A 19,368-nucleotide genomic window follows, 5' to 3' on the forward strand; every position below is an offset into this window, starting at 1 on the left:
GAGGCCTTCACTGTGCTGCAGGAAAGACCTCCATCCCAGGACAAGCCTGAAGGTGCAGCCCCATCAGGCTTACAGTTTTCTTTAGGGCATCAGCTCAGCATGCTGAAGACATACCCGTAGTCCCTAGGTAGTTTTAGAGCTCTCCCTGAGGAAGTTAAATTTGTGTCCAGTAATATGTTTGCTTTTTCAGCATTTACTCCATAAATTATCCTAAGCTGGGTGCACTGTCACTGTATAACATCAATAAAACTACAAACTTGACTAAGGCCACCAAGGCCTTATTTTACTTTTGAGATACTTGAAATTCTGAGATCTGCTTTAGCCAGTATAACTCAAGTCTCTGGATCCCCTGACCTGTATGCTTTCCCATTTCAGCAAAACACTTCTTGGTGGCATATACGCTTAATCTCAACCAGAAGGTTGAGAAACAGTCTTTGTGATTATTGACAAAAGTCAAAAGTTGTTGACTCATTGCATAGGACATTTGAAATGTCTGGTTTCCTTGAATCTCAGGCAATAAATCATCTCATGGGAGAATGAGATTTTGTCCCTATTTTGTTTGATAACTTAGAGTGAGTGGTTGCCCATGGTAGTTCTGAACAGAAGATCTAGTACTTATGTATTTTTACTGTGTGCTGATCACTGGGTTATTGGAAGTGTTTCAGTTGGGAGTTTATTCATTCCTCACAGCAACTTTTTATAGTGAGGAAACTGAGGTCCAGAAAGGTTTAACTTACTCCATGTCTCACTGCTATTTGGTAGCAGAGATAGGGCTTGAACACAGCCTGACTCCAGAACCTGCCCTCTTAACCACTTTGCTTAGCTAACCGCTTTGCTCTACATCTAAGTCCTGTGGAAGAGTTATTTTCCGTTTCCTGAAGTTAACTCCATGGGAGTTCACAGAAAAATTCTTCCAAAACCACAGGTTTCACCATCTCTTACTTTCTCTGAAGTCTTTAACGTCTAAAGTCTTCTTCCAAAATAAAGCTAAACTTAACAAGGTATTTAAGATTCCAATTGTGTAAGTCCATCCAGAACAAAAACTCTCGGCTCTAAGCAAGCCAGTCTCTTTGTTGTCTTCCTAACATAAACTGTTCAGCCCACCCTGATTTTTTTCAGCTCCTTATGCTGAGGCCTCTCATGACCTGCTTGGTTTTCTGAGTACACCTCAGAACTATCCTATGCAGAGGCTTTCCATGGCTCCTTTTATTCACTTTGATCCCTCTTCCCTAAACCCATCATATTTGTCATTTCTACTCATTTTGATACCTAGTCATATATTTCCATATGTGCATGTTTGTCTTGTTGTATCCCATTTTCCACTAAAGTTTGTTTCTTTAATAGTCACTTAGTAGTGGATCGTAGTGAAAGAGGAAGGAATTTACCAGGCAGAGAATTTTAGAGGATGACAAAGAAATGTGTTGAAATTTTCAGATGGTATTTCAGAGAAAAGCCTGTAGTTCTCCTGAGACTTCCCTGTACAAACACACTGACCAGTCCTTTTTGTTAGTTTATTTGCTTACCCTTCTTGGGGAAAGTCAGCTTTATTCTTTCTTATTCTGCATAAGTGTTACACTTTCGCCATCTTCGGTCAGTCCTGATTGATGGGGAATTTACAAAGCTTTGCCAACTCCAGAACCACCTTGTTTCCCAAAGGTCAAAACAGAAGAGGTTTTTATTGAAAAATCATTATTTTAAAATTTCATGTGGTTCCAAGGTAAGAGTTCATTTTTGTAAGCAAAAGGAGTCATTTGCCAGGAACTTAAATTATGTTTAAAAATGAGACATTTAAATCACCTGAAAATGAAAAGATGATTGTATATACTTCTTCACATTCAGAGAGCATCTTGCATGTGTAAGAAATTAATAGGCCGGGTGCGGTGGCTTGCCTGGAATCGCAGCACTTTGGGAGGCCGAGGCGGGTGGATCACTTGAGGTCAGGAGTTAGAAACCAGCCTGGCCAACATGGTGAAACCCTGTCTCTACTAAAAAGACAAAAAATTTAGCCGAGTGTGGTGGCAGACACCTGTAATCCCAGCTACTTGGGAGGCTGAGGCAGGAGAACTGCTTGAACCTGGGAGGCGGAGGTTGCAGTAAGCCAAGATCATGATTGCACTCCAGCCTGGGCGACAAGAGTGAGACTCCGTCTCAAACAAAAAAAAAAAAGAAAAAGAAAAATTAATAAATGCCAGCCAAATATAATTTGTTCTTGAGTCAAGAATTAGCCATCATAGACACGTTGTCATTATATGTAGTTTAGTCCTAAATTTTTCACAGTTTCAAAGTTTTCCAAATCGAGTGATCCTATTTCAGAAAAATATCAGTGATATTTCATCAACCGCTGATCTACTGTCTGTGTAGATATACTGTGGATATTTTATGTAAATGGAATCATGTAATATGTGGCCTTTCATGATTGACTTCTTTCACTTAGCGTATTTTCAAGGCTTGTCTGTGTTAAAGCATGTATCAGTACTACTTTGATTGCTGAGTAATATTCCATTGTGTAGACCTGCCACATTTTGTTTATCCGTTCATCAGTTGTTGAACATTTGGGTTGTTTGCACTTTTGGCTGTTATGAGTAATGCTGCTTTTAACATTTGTGTATACTTTTGTGTGTGTGTGTGAACATGTTTTCAGTTCTCTTAGAGATATATATTGCTGTGAGTGAAATTGGCTGGGTCATATGATCACTCTACATTTAACCTTTTCAGGAACTGTCAAGCTGCTTCCCAAAACAACTGCACCACTTTATAATGTTACCAGCAGTGTATGAAGATTCCAGTTCCTCCACATCCTCATTATCTTTTTTTTTTTTTTTTTTTTTGTTGAGACGGAGTCTCGCTCTGTCGCCCAGACTGGAGTGCAGTGGCCGGATCTCAGCTCACTGCAAGCTCCGCCTCCCGAGTTTACGCCATTCTCCTGCCTCAGCCTTCCCGAGTAGCTGGGACTACAGGCGCCCGCCACCTCGCCCGGCTAGTTTTTTGTATTGTTTTTTTTTTAGTAGAGACGGGGTTTCACCGTGTTAGCCAGGATGGTCTCAAACTCCTGTCCTCGTGATCCGCCCGTCTCGGCCTCCCAAAGTGCTGGGATTACAGGCTTGAGCCACCGCGCCCGGCCCTCATTATCTTTTTTATTACAACCATTCTAGTGTGTGTGAAGTGGTATCTCATCGTGGTTTCGATTTACATTTTCCTGGTGATTAATGATGTTAACGTCTTGAGTGCTTTTTGGTCATTTGTATATCTTCTTTGTTCGAAGAACTATCTGTTCAAATCTCAGACCCCCACTTTCTTTTTAGTTTTTTTTTTTTTTGGAGACCAGGGTCTCACTGTCATCTAGGCTGGACTGCAGTTGCTTGATGATAGCTCACTGTAGCCTTGAACTCCTGGGCTCAAGCAATCCCGCCACCTCAGCCTCTCAAGCAGCTGGGACCATAGGTGTGCACCACTGTGCTCTGCTACTTTTTTTTTTTTTTTTTTTTTTGTAGAGATGGGGGTCTCCCTGTGTTGCCCAGGCTGGTCTCCAACTCCTGGTGCTTAAGCTATCCTCCTTGGTCTTGGCCTTGGCTGCCCATTCTTTTTTTTTTTTTTTTTTTTTTTTTTGAGACAGAGTTTCACTCTTGTTGCCCAGGCTAGAGTGCAGTGGTGCGATCTTAGCTCACCGCAACCTCCGCCTCCCGGGTCCAAGAGCTTCTCCTGCCTCAGCCTCCCAAGTAGCTGGGATTATAGGCATGTGCTACCATGCCTGGCTAATTCTGTATTTTTAGTAGATGCAGGATTTCTCCATGTTGATCAGGCTGGTCTCAAACTCCCGACCTCAGGTGGTTCTGCCTCGGCCTCCCAAAGTGCTGGGATTACAGGCCTAAGCTACCGTGCCCGGCCTCTGGCTACCCATTCTCAAATTGAGTTTTCTTTGTTAAGTTATGTTATTTTTATATTCTGGGTACTAGTTCCTTGTCATAGAGGTGATTTGCAGATTTTTTCCCCGTTCTGTGAGTTATCTTTTCACTTTCCTGATAGTGTCTTTTGAAGCTTAAAAAGTTTTAAATTTTGGTGTATACTTATAGTCCCAACTACCTAAGAGGCTGAGGTGAGAGGATTGCTTGAGGCCAGGATTTCAAGACCAGCCTGGACAATATAGCAAAACATATTGCGACCCCGTCTCTACAAAAAAATTTAAAAATTAGCCCAGGCACAGTACTGCATACCTGTTTGTCGTAGCTACTCAGGAGACCGAGGTAGGAGAATCACTTGAGCCTAGAAGTTGGAGGTGGCAGTGATTTATGATTACACCGCTGTTCTCCAGCCTAGTGACAGAGCAAGACCCTGTCTCTTAAAAAAAAAGAAAAAAAAAGTTTATGATTTTGATGAAGTCCAATTTATTTTTTCTTTTTGTAGTTTATGCTTTTGATGTCATCAAAGAAATCATTGCCCAATCCAAGATCATAAAGATTTACATCTGTGTTTTCTTATAAGAATTTTATAGTTTTAGTTTTTACTTAGGTCTTTATCCATTTTGAGTCAATTTTTGCAACCATCCGTGCTTGCCCACTCCGATTAATTTTTCACACAAAGCCAGAATGGTCATACAACTCAAATCAGGTTGTGCCATTCCCCCTTTTAAAGCTTTCAGTGGCTTCCCATCGTACAAAGAGTAAAATCTAAACTCTGTGACCTGTAAGGTGAGGCCCATGTGGTCTTTCTGCCCTTTCTCCATGTTTGGTCACTGCAGTCTAGCCATGCTGGAGGCCTAAGAGTGGCTCAAGCAGGTTAAGTCTTTTGCTGTCTTAGGACCTGTAGTCATGCTGTTCCCTTTGCTTGCTGTTCTGTTCCCTGTCTCTGTACCCTTGGATCACTGTTGTAACATTATTTCCTCAGAGAGGCCTTCCGGACTACCCTTACTCCACTTACTCATTGCCCAGTGCCCTATGCTTTAATGTCACTGCACTGCTTAAGTAATTCTCTTTGTGTTTTGTTGTTTACTAATCTGTTTTCTGCCTCCATCCCTGGAAATAAGTTCTGAGTAGGAATTATTCCTGTGTTCTCACCATTATTTACACAGCCCCTGGCCTGGGATGGTGGACACAGTAAATATTTGAGTGGATGAATGAATGAGGTACCCAGTATTTTATTTTTATATATATATGTGTGTGTATATTTATTTATTATTATTATTTTTGAGACACAGTCTCACTGTGTCCCCAGGCTGAAGTATAGTGGTGTAATCTTGGCTCACTGCAACGTCCACCTCCCTGAGTCAAGCGATTCTCCTGCCTCAGCCTCCCAAGTGGCTGGGATTATAGGCACCCGCCACCATGCCCAGCTAATTTTTGTGTTTTTAGTAGAGTCAGGGTTTCATCATGTTGGCCAGGCTGGTCTTGAACTCCCAACCTCAGGTGATCCTCCCACCTTGACCTCCCAAGGTGCTTGGATTACAGGCATGAGCCACTGCACCTGGCCCTTTCTTTTCTTTTTTTGCCTTCTTAGCTGAGCTTTTCCTGACTAGTGAGGAGAAGGCATCCCAGTGTATTTGAGGGATATTTCAGTTGATCATAAAATGAAAGATTAATTGGTCTATTTATGGTAAATTAATCTGGTCTTCAAATTCTTCCCTAAACTTTTCTGTGTTTTGATGTTCATCTGCAGTGGGAAGGAGAAGGGTACGAATAGTTGTCTTGCTTGTGTGGTTTACAGATAGACATAAGAATTTCCAGGGAAAAGTACAGTTAGAAATGATTTGCCATGGTATTATCTATCTCAGGAATAGGATTAAAAAAGGAATGTGCCTAGATCAGGTGTTCAGTGTACCTTATGTTTTACCCTGAAGTTAAATAGTCTTAATATTCAGAGTGGGAGAAGGGGTATGTATTCCTAAAGAGTCTTCATGATCCTGGCCATTGTGCTATTGGTAACTCTTTTCACTCTTAAGCAGCTGAAATCTAGCCATGTTACCTTGAGGTAAGTGAGCACTGTTCTGAGTATTGGTTTATCATGAGGGAGCACCATTTTGTGAATAGTTTGGGAGGACAGGAGAAGGATTGTCCTTTTTGCGTGTTTGTTTTTGAAGGCCTACCTCCCATTTTATTAATTCAGTTAATAATTGTTCCTTTTCTGAGGCTCTGTAAGCTTCCAAAACAGGAATCTGCTGCATTTTACTAAAGTACCTTACTATTGTTAATTCAGTTAATAATTGTTCTTTTCTGAGGCTCTCTAAGCTTCCAAATCAGGAATCTGCTGCATTTTACTAAAGTGCCTTACTAAGTAATAACTGGTGGGAAAATGATGTATATGTTCTCGGTTATATATACCTGGCACACTTGAACTACCATGTTAGGAATATATTAAGGTTGCCATTAATGAAAATTTCTAACCTTTGAAGTAGAATTGCAATTTAATTTTATTCAGTCAATATATACATTTTCCTCAAGTTTAGTCAGTCACTTAGATTCATTGATGAGAGATGTATTTGATAATGTTCTCACGTTAAACCTAAAAAAAAGTGAGTAAATTTGAAATAAATCTAGCTTATAGGTTTGGACTTTATTGACTCAGTCAAAACATAAAATGAATAGTTGGAATTCTCATGGTGGGAAAAGTATCTTGGAAATAAGACAGTAGGCATTTGGGAGCGAGATAAAGAAATATTAAAATTTTCATGTAGATTTGGCTCATGTTGGCCTTTAATGATAAATGCCAGTTTCCTTCTGTTTGAGTCAGCACATTTTAGAACATTTTACGAATACTAAAGTTCTTCACATATCAGGCACTATAGGAATAGATAGATAGTTAAAATATGTGTCTGAGTTAATACAGAATTGTTTCTCCTGCCTTTTCGTTTTTTTCTTTTTCTTTTTTTTTCTTTCTTTTTTTTTTTTTTTAAAGACAGAGTCTTGCTGTGTCACCCAGGCTGGAGTGAAATGGCACTGTCTCAGCTCACTGCACCCTCCGCATCCCAGGTTCAAGCAATTCAGCCTTAGGGCCCTGAGTAGCTGGGTTTACAGACACCCACCACCACGCCCGGCTAATTTTTTGTATTTTATTAGAGACAGAGTTTCACCATGCTGGCCAGGCTGGTCTTGAACTCCTGACCTCAGGTGATCCACCCACCTCTGCCTCCCAAAGTGCTTGGATTACAGGTGTGAACCGCCACTTCCGGCTTCTCCTGCTTTTTCTAAGTTGACCAACTGAACCATTGATAGATCTGTTTGTCATACTCGCAGATGAACAGTTAGTCTTGTAGCTTGGCTTTAAAAAATTATCCTCATGTATTCCATTGTACCCTGATTAGACCTCACCCACACTTGAAGGGATTTTGGTTCTAATTCTTTAGCAATGTGATACATTTTTTGGACAACTAGATACTCTTTGACTTTTAAAGTGATGTTATTTTTGGTTGTCCTGGCTTGGTGTTTCTGAAGTTTGAATGAATCGTTCCACCATTTGAAAAGAAGTAAGTGATCAGGCGGGCCGCAGTATCTCACGCCTGTAATCCCAGCCCTTTGGGAGGCCGAGGAGGGTGGATCGCAAGGTCAGGAGATCGAGACCATTCTGGCTAACACAGTGAAACCCTGTCTCTACTAAAAATACAAAAAAATTACCTGGGCATGGTGGCAGGCGCCTGTAGTCCCAGCTACTCTGGAGGCTGAGGGAGGAGAATGGCGTGAACCCGGAAGGCGGAGCTTATAGTGAGCCAAGATCGTGCCACTCCCGCCTGGGTGTGAAGACATTAAGGAAGATTTAAATGAAGAAAGGCATATGAAAGTACCCAGCTCCGTGTCAGTTTATAATTAAAAAGCAGTAACTACCATTTTTTGAGCTCATTGTACTGTGCAATGTGCTAAACGCATTCGAGTATTTGATTTAATTCTCTCAATAACCCTGCAGAGCAGGTAATATGCATTCCATTCAACACATGAGGAATTTCCGAGAAGCCAAGTAGTAGGCCTGAGGTTACACAGCTTCCAAATGATGATGTTGGGATTTATATTCGATCTGTGTGAAAAATCTGTGCAAGCAAAACTACTCTTTACAGTAGGCTCCAGTCACTAAATCAGTCACTTCATATTCATTTATTTGAAGACTGGTAAGACTGATTTTCCCATTTGTTTGTTAACGAGTAACATTTTATATTTGTGATGGGCCTGTGGATGACTTTTGCCCCTTTATATGTTGGGATTGTTTCTGATTATCATATGCTTGCACAAGCTTCTCATATATTAATCATGTATTGAACCTTTCTCTTCCTCTGAACATACTTGAGGCAGCAAGTGACATTCATCTCCCATACCTACAAAATTTTATACTTGGATATGCTTTCATTTCTCATTTTCTACATGGGTCCTTTACATTGTCATTTTTCTTCAGGTCTGTTCTGTAAAATGTATTAAGACTTTTATTCAGAGATATCTCCTTATTCTGGGGCTTTTTGCATTAAGAAACAGTATAATGTCATCTAACTCTAAGAACTACGTTGTATTAATGTGCAGGATGAATAGCCGTTAACTCTTAGGTTTCACATTGGGGTAGTAGATCAGAAGTCCTTAAGAAATAATTGCTTCTATTTAAAACACACACACACACTCACACACACACAAACCCTTTTATATACTTGTTTTCTTTTTTCTTGTGAGACAAGGTCTTGCTCTGTTGCCCAGGCTAGAGTGCAGTGGTGTGATCTCAGCTTGCTGCAACCTCTATCCCACAGGTTCAAGTGATCCTCCCACCTCAGCCTTCTGAATAGCGAGGGCTACAGGCATGTGCCACCAGGGCCTGGTTAATTTTGTATTTTTTTTGTAGAGACAGGATTTCACCATGTTGCCCAGGCTAGTTTCAAACTCCTGGGCTCAAGTGATCCTCCTGCCTCAGCCTCTCAAAATGCTAGGATTACAGGCATGAGCCACCGTACCCAGCTAAATATTCTTAATCATTTTTATTTAAAATGTAAAAAAATTATGTGTTCATTTCTAGTGGATTACTTTAGGATTGAAATAAACTAGTTCATCAAACTTAGAACATGGTCACCTTTGATTGCCGTACGCTTTCAAGCAGTTTGATAGATACCAGGACAGAATTGATGGTGCTTTTAAATATATCCAGTATCTCTCTTCTCCCAGCAAAGTTCCTGCATTCGTGAGGATGATTGCTCCTGAAGGCTCCTTGGTGTTTCATGAGAAAGCCTGGAATGCGTACCCCTACTGTAGAACAAGTAAGCCTGGCCCCCAGCAGCCATTGCACCCCTCCACCCTGAGAATGAGAGGGATTCCCAGTACCAATGTCTTTGAGAAGGGTTACACTGAGCAAGGTCTTTCTTGGGTTCTTGGATAGTCACTGCTAGAAAGATGGCAAAGGAAGAACTGCATTGGGTTCCTCCACCCAGAACTTTGTGACAGGCATAAGTCCATTCCCACATGGCAGCCACTTTGGGGGACTAGCCGATTATGCTGGCTCCAGGGGCAAGCCGAAAGAAAGGTCGTTTATGCTCACAAGGGTGTTTTGGTGCATTTCAACAGTATTTTACTTATATTGCTACATAGTAGAGGAGGAATAGGACAGACTTCTGAAACAGCATCCTATCATTTGCTAAACTGACCTTATAAATAATGTTTTGCTTTTGTGACATTATTCTTTTTAACATTATTTTGAAAATTAGATGATTCTTCATATTTTATTTGTATTCCATAGTCTAAATTAATGTGCTGTGTAGTGTCATTTGTGTAGAAACTCTGCTTTGCAGACATAAGTTACTAAATAAATGTTCTGTGTTTTTAGGTAGTTTAGTCTTTGTGACATTTAAGTTTTGGGACAGATTGTTTTGACTCCAATTAATATTCTGAAATTTTTCTCCTTTCATTACCTACCTCTTCATTATGCCTCAGTTGTAACGGTGAGTAAAACTATTTTTGTGTGTCATACTTTTATCTTTCAACTTTGTTTTACACAGTAATTATTTTCAACCATTCTTTGCTAACTGCCCCTCACTGCATGGTTCCCTCCTGTGTCCCGCCAACCAGTCCCCACACTCTACCACGTTCCCAGTGTTCATGGGCCCTTTCCACCCTTGTCTCAAAATCTCCCTATTGATTTTAGTTTGCTTTTGTTACTCCCTTCAAACACCGTATTTGTTTATCAGACCTCACAGCTTCTTTATTAGCCCAGTATGCTGCATGGCAAGTCGAATTGTTTGAATTATTTAAAAGCATGCAGCATTTGGTTTGCCTGACAAGTCTATAAAAATAGGTAGCTAATGATTCTTTGTCACTTGAGTATCAGTCTCCTTGTAGAGTCAAAGCATGGATGCCTATACTAGGAAAAGCTCCCTCAGACGTGGGCACCAAGGAACAAGTAGAAGATTACTGTCATTTTCCTGTTGTGTTTTCTGCAGAATGAATATATGAAAGATGATTTCTTCATTAAAATCGAAACATGGCACAAACCAGACTTGGGAACATTAGAAAATGTAAGTTTCAACTCTGCACCTTTAGTACACAAGCCTCTGGAAACGAGAATACTGTATGTAGTTCACTTGTCATCACCAAAGTAATGTCACCTGTGTTAGACTAGTATTTGACCACACCAAGCTGTGTCAAATTGAGATGAGGCAAGCAAGCAAGCAGCCAGAAACCAAATGGGCTTTCCCTATCAGTCCCCTTGCCTTGACACTTTGGTAAAGTTGCTGTTTTGATCAGCTACTCTTATCTGAGGCAAAGAGAGCTTGGGTAAACAAAATTCAAAGATCATCCCCAGCCCAATTTTAGTCATTAGTTTTGCTGATTAGATTGCTTTTATCTCTGAGTGTTTGCCAGAGCTGCTCTGCATAGCAGAATTGATTGCTTTAATTTTTACCTCCTGTCTGCTTTGCTAGGTATGGGCTGATGTCAGAGAAATGGCCGAAAGGCAGGAGGGATAAAATACTTGAATAACTTACAAAAATGTTGAAAAGCTCTTGACTTATATAAGTTAGTGCACATTTATCTCTTTAAGATTCAAGAACATCTTTGAATTAGAACTTAAATAAACTGTAATCATTAACTTTTAGTAAGGTTTGTCATGGAGCTTGGGAAGGCCTGTTGTATAGGTTGATGCCCTTGGTCTAGGGGTTCTCAAAAGTGTGGTCTTTGGATGGGCCAGCAGCAGCACAGTATCTGAGGACTTGTTTGAAATGCAAATACTCTGACCTCACCCAAGAACTATCAAACCAGAGTCTGTAGGGTTGGGACTTAGCAGTTTCTGTTTTCTGGTGCACATGCATTCCAGGAGAGTAGGTTAATGATTATGGCAAATTCTGTTTTTTACTGTTCTATTGCTGTGCTCTTATGTTATTGATGCCAATTAGCCAGTTAATAGAACTTTGAATTTTAATATGTAGTATTTGACTTGAGTTTTATTTCAAGTGATCATTTGACATTTTATGTTGTTTTTCTCTTTTTATTTTTTTTATTTTTTTAATTTTTGAGACAGAGTCTCGCTTTGTTGCCCAGGCTGGGGTGCAATCACACGCTGTCTGCTCAGTGCAACCTCTGCCTCCTGGGTTCAAGTAATTCTCCTGCCTCAGCCTCCCAAGTAGCTGGGACTGCAGGCATGCACCACCATGCCTGGCTAACTTTTGTATCTTCAGTAGAGATGGAGTTTCACCATGTCGGCCAGGCTGGTCTTGAACTCCTGACCTCAGGTGATCCACCTGCCTCAGCCTCCCAAAGTGCTGGGATTACAGGTGTGAGCCACTGCACCCAGCCTTTTTGTTGTTTTTTATAGTAATCTTCTATAATTTGTAATCTAGATGAGTTGATTTGGTGTGCATTAATCTATATGATTTAATCTGCTATTTTCAGCTTTTAAATGGGCATGTTTTTGGCAGTTTTCAAACAATTCCTAATTAGTTCATAGATGGCATTTCAGAAATAAATGATGGATCAACATGCAATAGAGAGGAGTTGGCATCATACTGAAACTGAATAGCTTTAGGATAATCAAATTTTGGAGAGATTTTAGACCATACAGTGCATCATTTGAATTCTACTTGTAATGTCACCTTATGTTTGTATAGAACTTTGTTGGTTACAAAAGTTACAAGTACTTTGTTGTGTATCATTTGGGTTAAACATAGGTCTGGTATATTTTGTTAAATAAATCATCTGTGAGGACTATCAGAAAATAACATTGACAGGTTTCTATTCATTTGGCAACATCCTTATTCTCTCCTTCCTTATTATTTGGGGTTATAAGTGGTAATAAAAGATTTCTACATCCTGCAAAATATCAGACAGCTAATATAATGAAATAATAATTTGGGTCTTTTAATTCTCTATAATGTACCCTGAGTGACTCAAGATAAAGATTATGTATGTAAGCATAATAGAATAATCTACACTTTGTTTTATTTCTTTTCTCTTTGTCATTGGTAGGTACATGGTTTAGATCCAAACACATGGAAAACTGTTGAAATTGTCCATATAGATATTGCAGATAGAAGTCAAGTTGAACCAGCAGTAAGTATTACTGAATGACATTTAACCTGTTCCCTTTTACAGTTAAAAATTATTTTCTACTATCACATAGGATTAAGTTAAAATTATTTCCTTTCTTTCTTGTACGGCCTACATTTCTATGCCGAAATGAGCTTGGAGTGTAGTCTAGTAGGTCTTTGCAGCAAAGAGACCAGAGTAAGAGAGAAGGTGATTTGTTTTCTCTGTGGACTTTGCCTTTGTACAAGTGATCCCATTAGGAAGTCCCAATATACCTGGGAAATGTAGGTTGTTTTCATTGAAAAACAAAACAAAACACATTGTTTACAAAATAATTCTCCTTCAAGCTTCTTTAAATAATATAGATCCCTTTTACTTTTCAAATGTGATTAAGAAAGCAAAAATTTAATTTGCATGCAAGTATTTAGTAACTCAGGCACAGTTGTTATTTGTGGAAAATAGTTGGTGTAGAGTATCTTTTTTAAAATTTTCTTTTAGATTCCAGAAGTAGGTATAGAGTATTTTAATTTAATAGTTGTTTAGCTTTCTATTTTGAATCCTATTAAGATGTAAATATTTCTACTCCTGGCTTTTGACTTAATAAAAAAATTTCTTTTTCACAAAGACACTTATTCCTCATTCCAGATTAAGACTCTTGTCTTAGGCTGGACACAGTGGCTTCCACTTGTAATCCCAGCACTTTGGAAGGCCAAAGAGGGAGGATTGCTTGAGCACAGGAGCTTGAGACCAGCCTAGACAACATAGTGAGATCCTGTCTCTAAAAAGAAAAAAACAATTAGCTGGGCATGATGGCATGTACCTATAATTCCAGCTGCATGGAGAGGCTTAGATGGGAGGATTGCTTGAGTCCAGAAATTTGAGGCTGCAGTGAGCGGTGATCATACCACTGCACCCCAGCCAGGGTGACAGAGTGAGATCCTGTCTCAGAGGGGGAAAGAAAAAGGCCAGGTGCGGTGGCTCACGCCTGTAATCCCAGCACTTTGGGAGGCCAAGGCAGGCAGATCACAAGGTCAGGAGATCGAGACCATCCTGGCTAACACAGTGAAACCCCTTCTCTACTAAAAATACAAAAAATTAGCCAGGCATGGTGGCGGGCGCCTGTAGTCCCAGCTACTCCGGAGGCTGAGGCAGGAGAATGGCATGAACCCGGGAGGCAGAGCTTGCAGTGAGCCGAGATCGTGCCACTCTACTCCAGCCTGGGCAACAGAGTGAGACTCTGTCTCAAAAAAAAAAAAACAAAAAACCCCTGTCTTATCTTGCCAAAGTTTGTGAATATTTAATGTGGTTCTTTTTTTATAGTGTGCTAAGTGCTGATTTGACAGCACATGTAAATACAAGCACTGGTCCTCTTCCTCTAATCTAGAGAACTAAAGCTTTGGAATAAGAGTGGCACCCTTTGTTTTGTCATGGTAAAGTACAGTGTGTTCAGCAGGTATCCCCTTCCATTTCTGTTTTTGGTGCTTATTCCCTGAACTTGAGCAGTGTTGTAAGCTAAACAGAAATAAGTCAAACACTAAATGTCTGGTTTTGCTGTTGAAATTTGAAGGTAAACTTGCCTAAACAAAGGTCCCTGACCTTTTCTTAGAAGTCGCTGGGGTTGAGACTGCCAGCAGTGACCCAGTACCAGGCTGGGCCAACTCTGCTAGTGTCCCCTTCCTGCTTAGAAGTGTGAGCACTGATAAGGGACTTTTGTTCTAGAAGTTCTTAAACTTTAGTTTTGCTGTGATTGGAAGTTGTTTCAATTTTAGGGATCTTTTCACCTTTGACATTACGTAGAGAGTTTTTTAATCTGTAGAAATGAAATGATATCTGTTATGCCCTTTTATTTCTCTTGGTATTGTTTACAGCTAAGATTTACTATATGTGAAAGAATGATGGGAAGATAAGTAATTGGGAGTAATGAGTGAGTCAGTTAATGACTAGGTCAGGACAGCTTACAAGCCTGGAGCTGCCCATCACTAAAATACCAAGCAGCAGTATGCCACACCAGGATCAGGTGCCCTGGAGAAGGCGTTCCCATTATGTTGTTGGTGTTTGAAAATGCTATAATGACCAAACAAAATGGCTGGACTGACTCAGACTTATGGTCCATAGGTTTGCAGTCTATGTTGTTCACCAGCAGAGTACAAGATACCTTTGGTTTTGCTGGAGGCATAAAAATTCTTTGTTCCTGTCCTCAGGCGAAAATGGGCAGTGTTTACAGGCATGAATGCTGGTGGAAAGAGCAGTGTAAGGGCAGATTGCACAAGAACCCTGGAGGCGCTGGTTCCCATCCCCTCCACCTCAGCACAGACTTCAGAGAGGAGAGGAGGCACTGGATACATGACAGCAGCACTTGAGATAGGTGCTCCGGGTGGAAGGCACCGCACATGCAAAGGCTGAGTAGGTAGTTCTGTGTGTGAAAATGGTGATGTTTGGGGTGGATAGCTAGTGAAAAAGACTGGATTGAGCCCAAGTGAGGAGGATCTGTGTTGCGAGGCATGGAGCTTTGACTAAGAGCATACATTCTGAAACTAGGTGGGCTTCAGATTTCCATTCTGAGACTCTGCCACCTGCTGGCTATTTAATCTTGGACAGGTTGGTTAGCCTCTCTTTGCCTGTATTATCTTGTGTAAAATGAGAGTAATTATCTTATAGGATTAAATATGATCACTTAGAGTATATTAGTCTGTTTTCACACTGCTGTACAGATACTACCCAAGGCTGGGTAATTTATAATGGAAAGAGGTTTAATTCACTCACAGTTCCGCATGACTGGGGAGGCCTTGGGAAACTTACAGTCATCTTGGAAGGGGAATCAGGCACATTTTACATGGCGGCAGGAGAGAGAGGAGGAGGAAGGAGGAACTCCTAAACTGATCTTGTGAGAACTCACTCACTGTCACCAGAACAGGATGGGAGAAACTGTCCCCGATGATCCAATCACCTCCCTTCCTTGACACATGGGGATTACAGGTCCCTCCATTGACATGTGGTAATTACAATTTGAGATGATATTTGGGTGGTAACACAGAACCAAATCATATCATAGAGCCAGTGCGTAGTTCAGTAAATGCTAGCTGTAATTGTCATTATTATTAGCTCCAGTTGTACAAGAGTTCCGAGAGTCTGTGTTCACACCAAGCATTGTTTGGGGACTAACCCCAACCTGCGTATATGTGGTTTTTTGATGTTCATAGCTCCTATTTCCCATTATGTTTTAGAGATTAGTAAGATATAAATTTATTTTAAAGTTTATTGAATTTGCAGGAACTATTTTTTATTGGGATAAAATACACATAACCTAAAATTTACCCTTTTAACCATTTTTAAATGTGCAGTTCAGTGGCATTTAGTACATTAACAGTGTCCTGCAACCATTACCACTGTCTAGCTGCAAAATGTTTTCATCACCCCAGAAGGACACCCTGTACTCATGAACAGTCATTCCCTGATTCTCCTTCCCCCTAACCTTTGGCAACTGCTAACCTGTTTTCTGTCTCTTGGGATTTGCCTGTTCTGGATATTTCATATAAATAGAATCATGCAACGCATGGCCTCCGGTGGCTGGCTTCTTTCTTGTGCTTTGCGTTTATTTACAAGATTCGTCTTCATAGTATGTGTCAGTACTTCATTCCTTTCTATGGCTGAATAATATTCCAGTGTATGGATAGACCACATTTTGTTCATGCATTCATCTGGGGTTTTTTTGTTGTTTTTTTGAGACGGAGTCTTGCTCTGTCACCCAGGCTGGAGTGCAGTGGCACGATCTTGGCTCACTGCAAGCTCCGCCTCCGGGGTTCATGCCATTCTCCTGCCTCATCCTCCCGAGTAGCTGGGACTACAGGTGCCTGCCACCAAGCCCAGATAACTTTTTGTATTTTTAGTAGAGATGGGGTTTCACCGTGTTAGCCAGGATGGTCTCGATCTCCTGACCTCGTGATCCTCCTGCCTTGGCCTCCCAAAGTGCTGGGATTACAGGCATGAGCCACTGCGCCCGGCCTCATGCATTCATCTGTTGATGGACATTTGGGTTTTTTCTACCTCTTGGCTGTTGTGACTAATGCTACTGTGAACCTTTGTGTCACAGGAGCTTTTTGTCTAATGTGCTCTCTTAGTTGGGGATAATTAAAGAACTGATATGTAAGGATTATCAGACCTTTTGATGTGGAAAAAAAAATAATTCCAGTATGCACATTTCTCTGTTACCAAAAGAAAGGGAAATGAGCTTTTTGGTGCAAAGGTGCCCTTGACAGTTTTTAAGCATAGAGCAGAGCATTGAACTTCCAGGGTTGGTGTGGGGTAGCGGGTGGGGTGGTGTTGAAGGCCAGTATGGGTGGTGGCAGGAGAGCTAGGACCAGACCCCCATTTCAGGGAGAGGTGATTGTGAAATCTAGTGGTGCAGGGACCCTGGGTCTGCTCTTTTCTTCTGCACATCATTGTCCACTTTCCCAGGCATTGACAGCTGCCCCTACACTCTTATCCCTTTAAGTTCTGCTCCATTGTTTTGGCCTTGACTAGTTAGAATTTTAGGGTTAGCTTGTATCCCAAACACCTGGACCACCTGGAGGTCATTAATTCTTACCAGATCCAATTTGGTTTTCTGTTGAGTTAATTTGTTCATTTCATTCTGCCCTTTTAGGTAATTTTGTCACTTGAATATTCTAGTCTACAGTGTAGAGAAAAGGCAGAACACATTTACAGTTCTAAAATGGTAATGTTGTCATAGCAATCAATAGTACTGAATGCCTGTGCTGTGTGTACCAGTGCTATGCATACAGCACTGTGGTAACTGTCGAGGATTTGTATGGCACCCACAAGAGACTTACAGTCTTAGCAAGAAAAGCCCAGTACAATAAAGTAGTTAACAAGTGGCATAGGCTTATAGCATGGTCCAAAGTGCTATAGGATTTCAGAGAAGAGAGCAGACGATTTGTAAGAATGCAAAGCCGAAAAGGCTGAAGGGAAGACTCTTGACATGAGGATGTGTAGAGTTTTGATGAGTGGAACAATCATTACACTTTTTCCTCTTATACTCGTTGCTCTGACACATTATACATTTATTTCATTTTTCTCTCTCCCTTCCAAGTAGAAATTAAATCTCAGAGTGAAGAGTCTTTGTAACCTTAGCCCATGTCTCCCCAGATCCTATAATGCTGTCTGAAATATAGTAGGTACTCAGTGAATTCCTGTTAATAAATGAATTCATAGGCAAGCAGAATAGAAATGAAGGTGCAGGTGGACCATCTGACATTGAATTGGAGTAGTTTTTCGAGCTGAAGGGAACCTTAGCTACCTAGGCCTCCTTGCATTTAGACTGTGCTTCACATAATCCTAAGAGTTTCTTGCCCCCCTCCTCCCTCAGGTTATCAGGATGGAGCAACTAGAATAAGGGGCTGAGTTCCTTCCTGTTCTCCTCTGCCAGCGCAGTTGTGCTTGCTTGTCGTTAGTCTTGACTGTAAGATTTACTTTGAACACAGTTCTGCAGCTACGGAAAGTTTGGTTTCAGGGCTAACCTCCTGAAGCCCAGATAAGCTAGTATTTCTCATGATCACTTAGCTAATACCAAAAGTGGAAATCCCAATTCTCAGATCAGCTGACTGATTCTTCCCTAGCTCAGGCCTCAGGCCTTGCCGGGGCATTCACTCTTCGAGCTGCCACTTGAGCATTCTCTTCCTCTCCTCACACTGCTCTGCCACGGACCATACCCTGTGCTTTCCTGTTCCAATGCACTGCTTGTTCTCGTCTCCTTTCTGGGACTCCTTTCTCTCTGTCTGACATTGACATGTCCTTCAGGATGTAGGTAGGTCGGAGCTTGCTTGCTCCAGGGAGATTTCTCTCAAGTTGGAATCAGTCTTCCTCTCTGCTGAATTTCAGAAGCTTTTGCTCATTTCATTGGTGTGTTTTGTTCTCTTTGTTTAGCAACCCGTTCTCTTTTTACAGAGTAGGCCCTTCATAAATATCGGTCAGATGAACCTGATGAGCTTGAGAATAATGAGGAAACTAAACGCTATGAGCCAAGAGTTTGTACTGGAATACAAAATCAATTTGATGTCCTTTTGATAACACCTGGATTGGCAAGGGATGAGGAAGCAGGCACTCCCATACATTGCCTGTGGGAATATAAATTGGTAGAACTGGTACTAGCCTAGCAGAATTACAAGTGCACGTAGCCTGTTGACCCAGCAAAATTCTGCTTCTGGGAATTGACTCTACCCTCTGTAAAGTGACAGGTGTATAAACCTAAGATCAGAAGTCTAAGTGTTTCTTTATCAACCGGGAACTGATTAAGAACATTATGGCACACTCATATGATGGAGTTCAGTGCAATCATTAAAAGGGAGTGAGCCCTATTTGCACTGATGGAGAATCCTTTTCAAGACAACCTGGAGAAAGACAAAGAAGTGTGTATAATATGCTTCCATTTGTTATATTAAAAAGGAGAAAAATATGTTTGCTTAGTTGTGTATGGATTATCAAGAAGAATGCATAAGATGCTGTTAATAGTGATTTCCCTTAGGAAAGGAATGGGATGGAAGAATTGAGGTCTGACAGAGATGTGTGCAGTGGATCAGGGGATAAACTCCTCACCAACTGTATATTTTCTGTTGCTGCATAACAGATCACTACATATTTAGTGGCCGGGTAATGTGACCTGATTAGTTTGATTAGTAAGGGAATGGCCCACCATTACCTTTGCCACAGTCTGTGACTTAGAAGCAAGTTAGAGGTTCTGCTTGCACTTAACGGGAGGGTGACTTATGGCGGGGAGGGGTTCACTTTAGAATGCATCTGCCATACCAGCAGTCAATGTTTAGTGCCTAAAACTTGCTCCTTAAGGATTGGAGTGACACTGGAATTGAGAACTTAGTAACTGTGAATAGGCCAGCAAGTGGGTGTGGGA

General features: G+C 41.0%; 1 protein-coding gene across 2 annotated transcripts in view; it reads left to right on the plus strand.

Annotated features, from left to right (window-relative positions):
• Positions 1 to 19,368, plus strand: part of PITPNB (phosphatidylinositol transfer protein beta) — a 68,257-nt gene that overhangs the window by 12,012 nt on the left and 36,877 nt on the right. For both annotated transcript variants that reach the window (XM_030915126.1, XM_010375573.2), the window contains exons 4-7: positions 9,117 to 9,208; positions 9,879 to 9,886; positions 10,385 to 10,459; positions 12,405 to 12,488. In XM_030915126.1, coding sequence (XP_030770986.1) covers positions 9,117 to 9,208; positions 9,879 to 9,886; positions 10,385 to 10,459; positions 12,405 to 12,488 — 259 coding nt within the window. The remainder of the gene's footprint in view (positions 1 to 9,116; positions 9,209 to 9,878; positions 9,887 to 10,384; positions 10,460 to 12,404; positions 12,489 to 19,368) is intronic.

The sequence above is a fragment of the Rhinopithecus roxellana genome, chromosome 13 (assembly GCF_007565055.1).
Source record: "Rhinopithecus roxellana isolate Shanxi Qingling chromosome 13, ASM756505v1, whole genome shotgun sequence".
In the NCBI taxonomy this organism is placed as follows: domain Eukaryota; kingdom Metazoa; phylum Chordata; class Mammalia; order Primates; family Cercopithecidae; genus Rhinopithecus; species Rhinopithecus roxellana.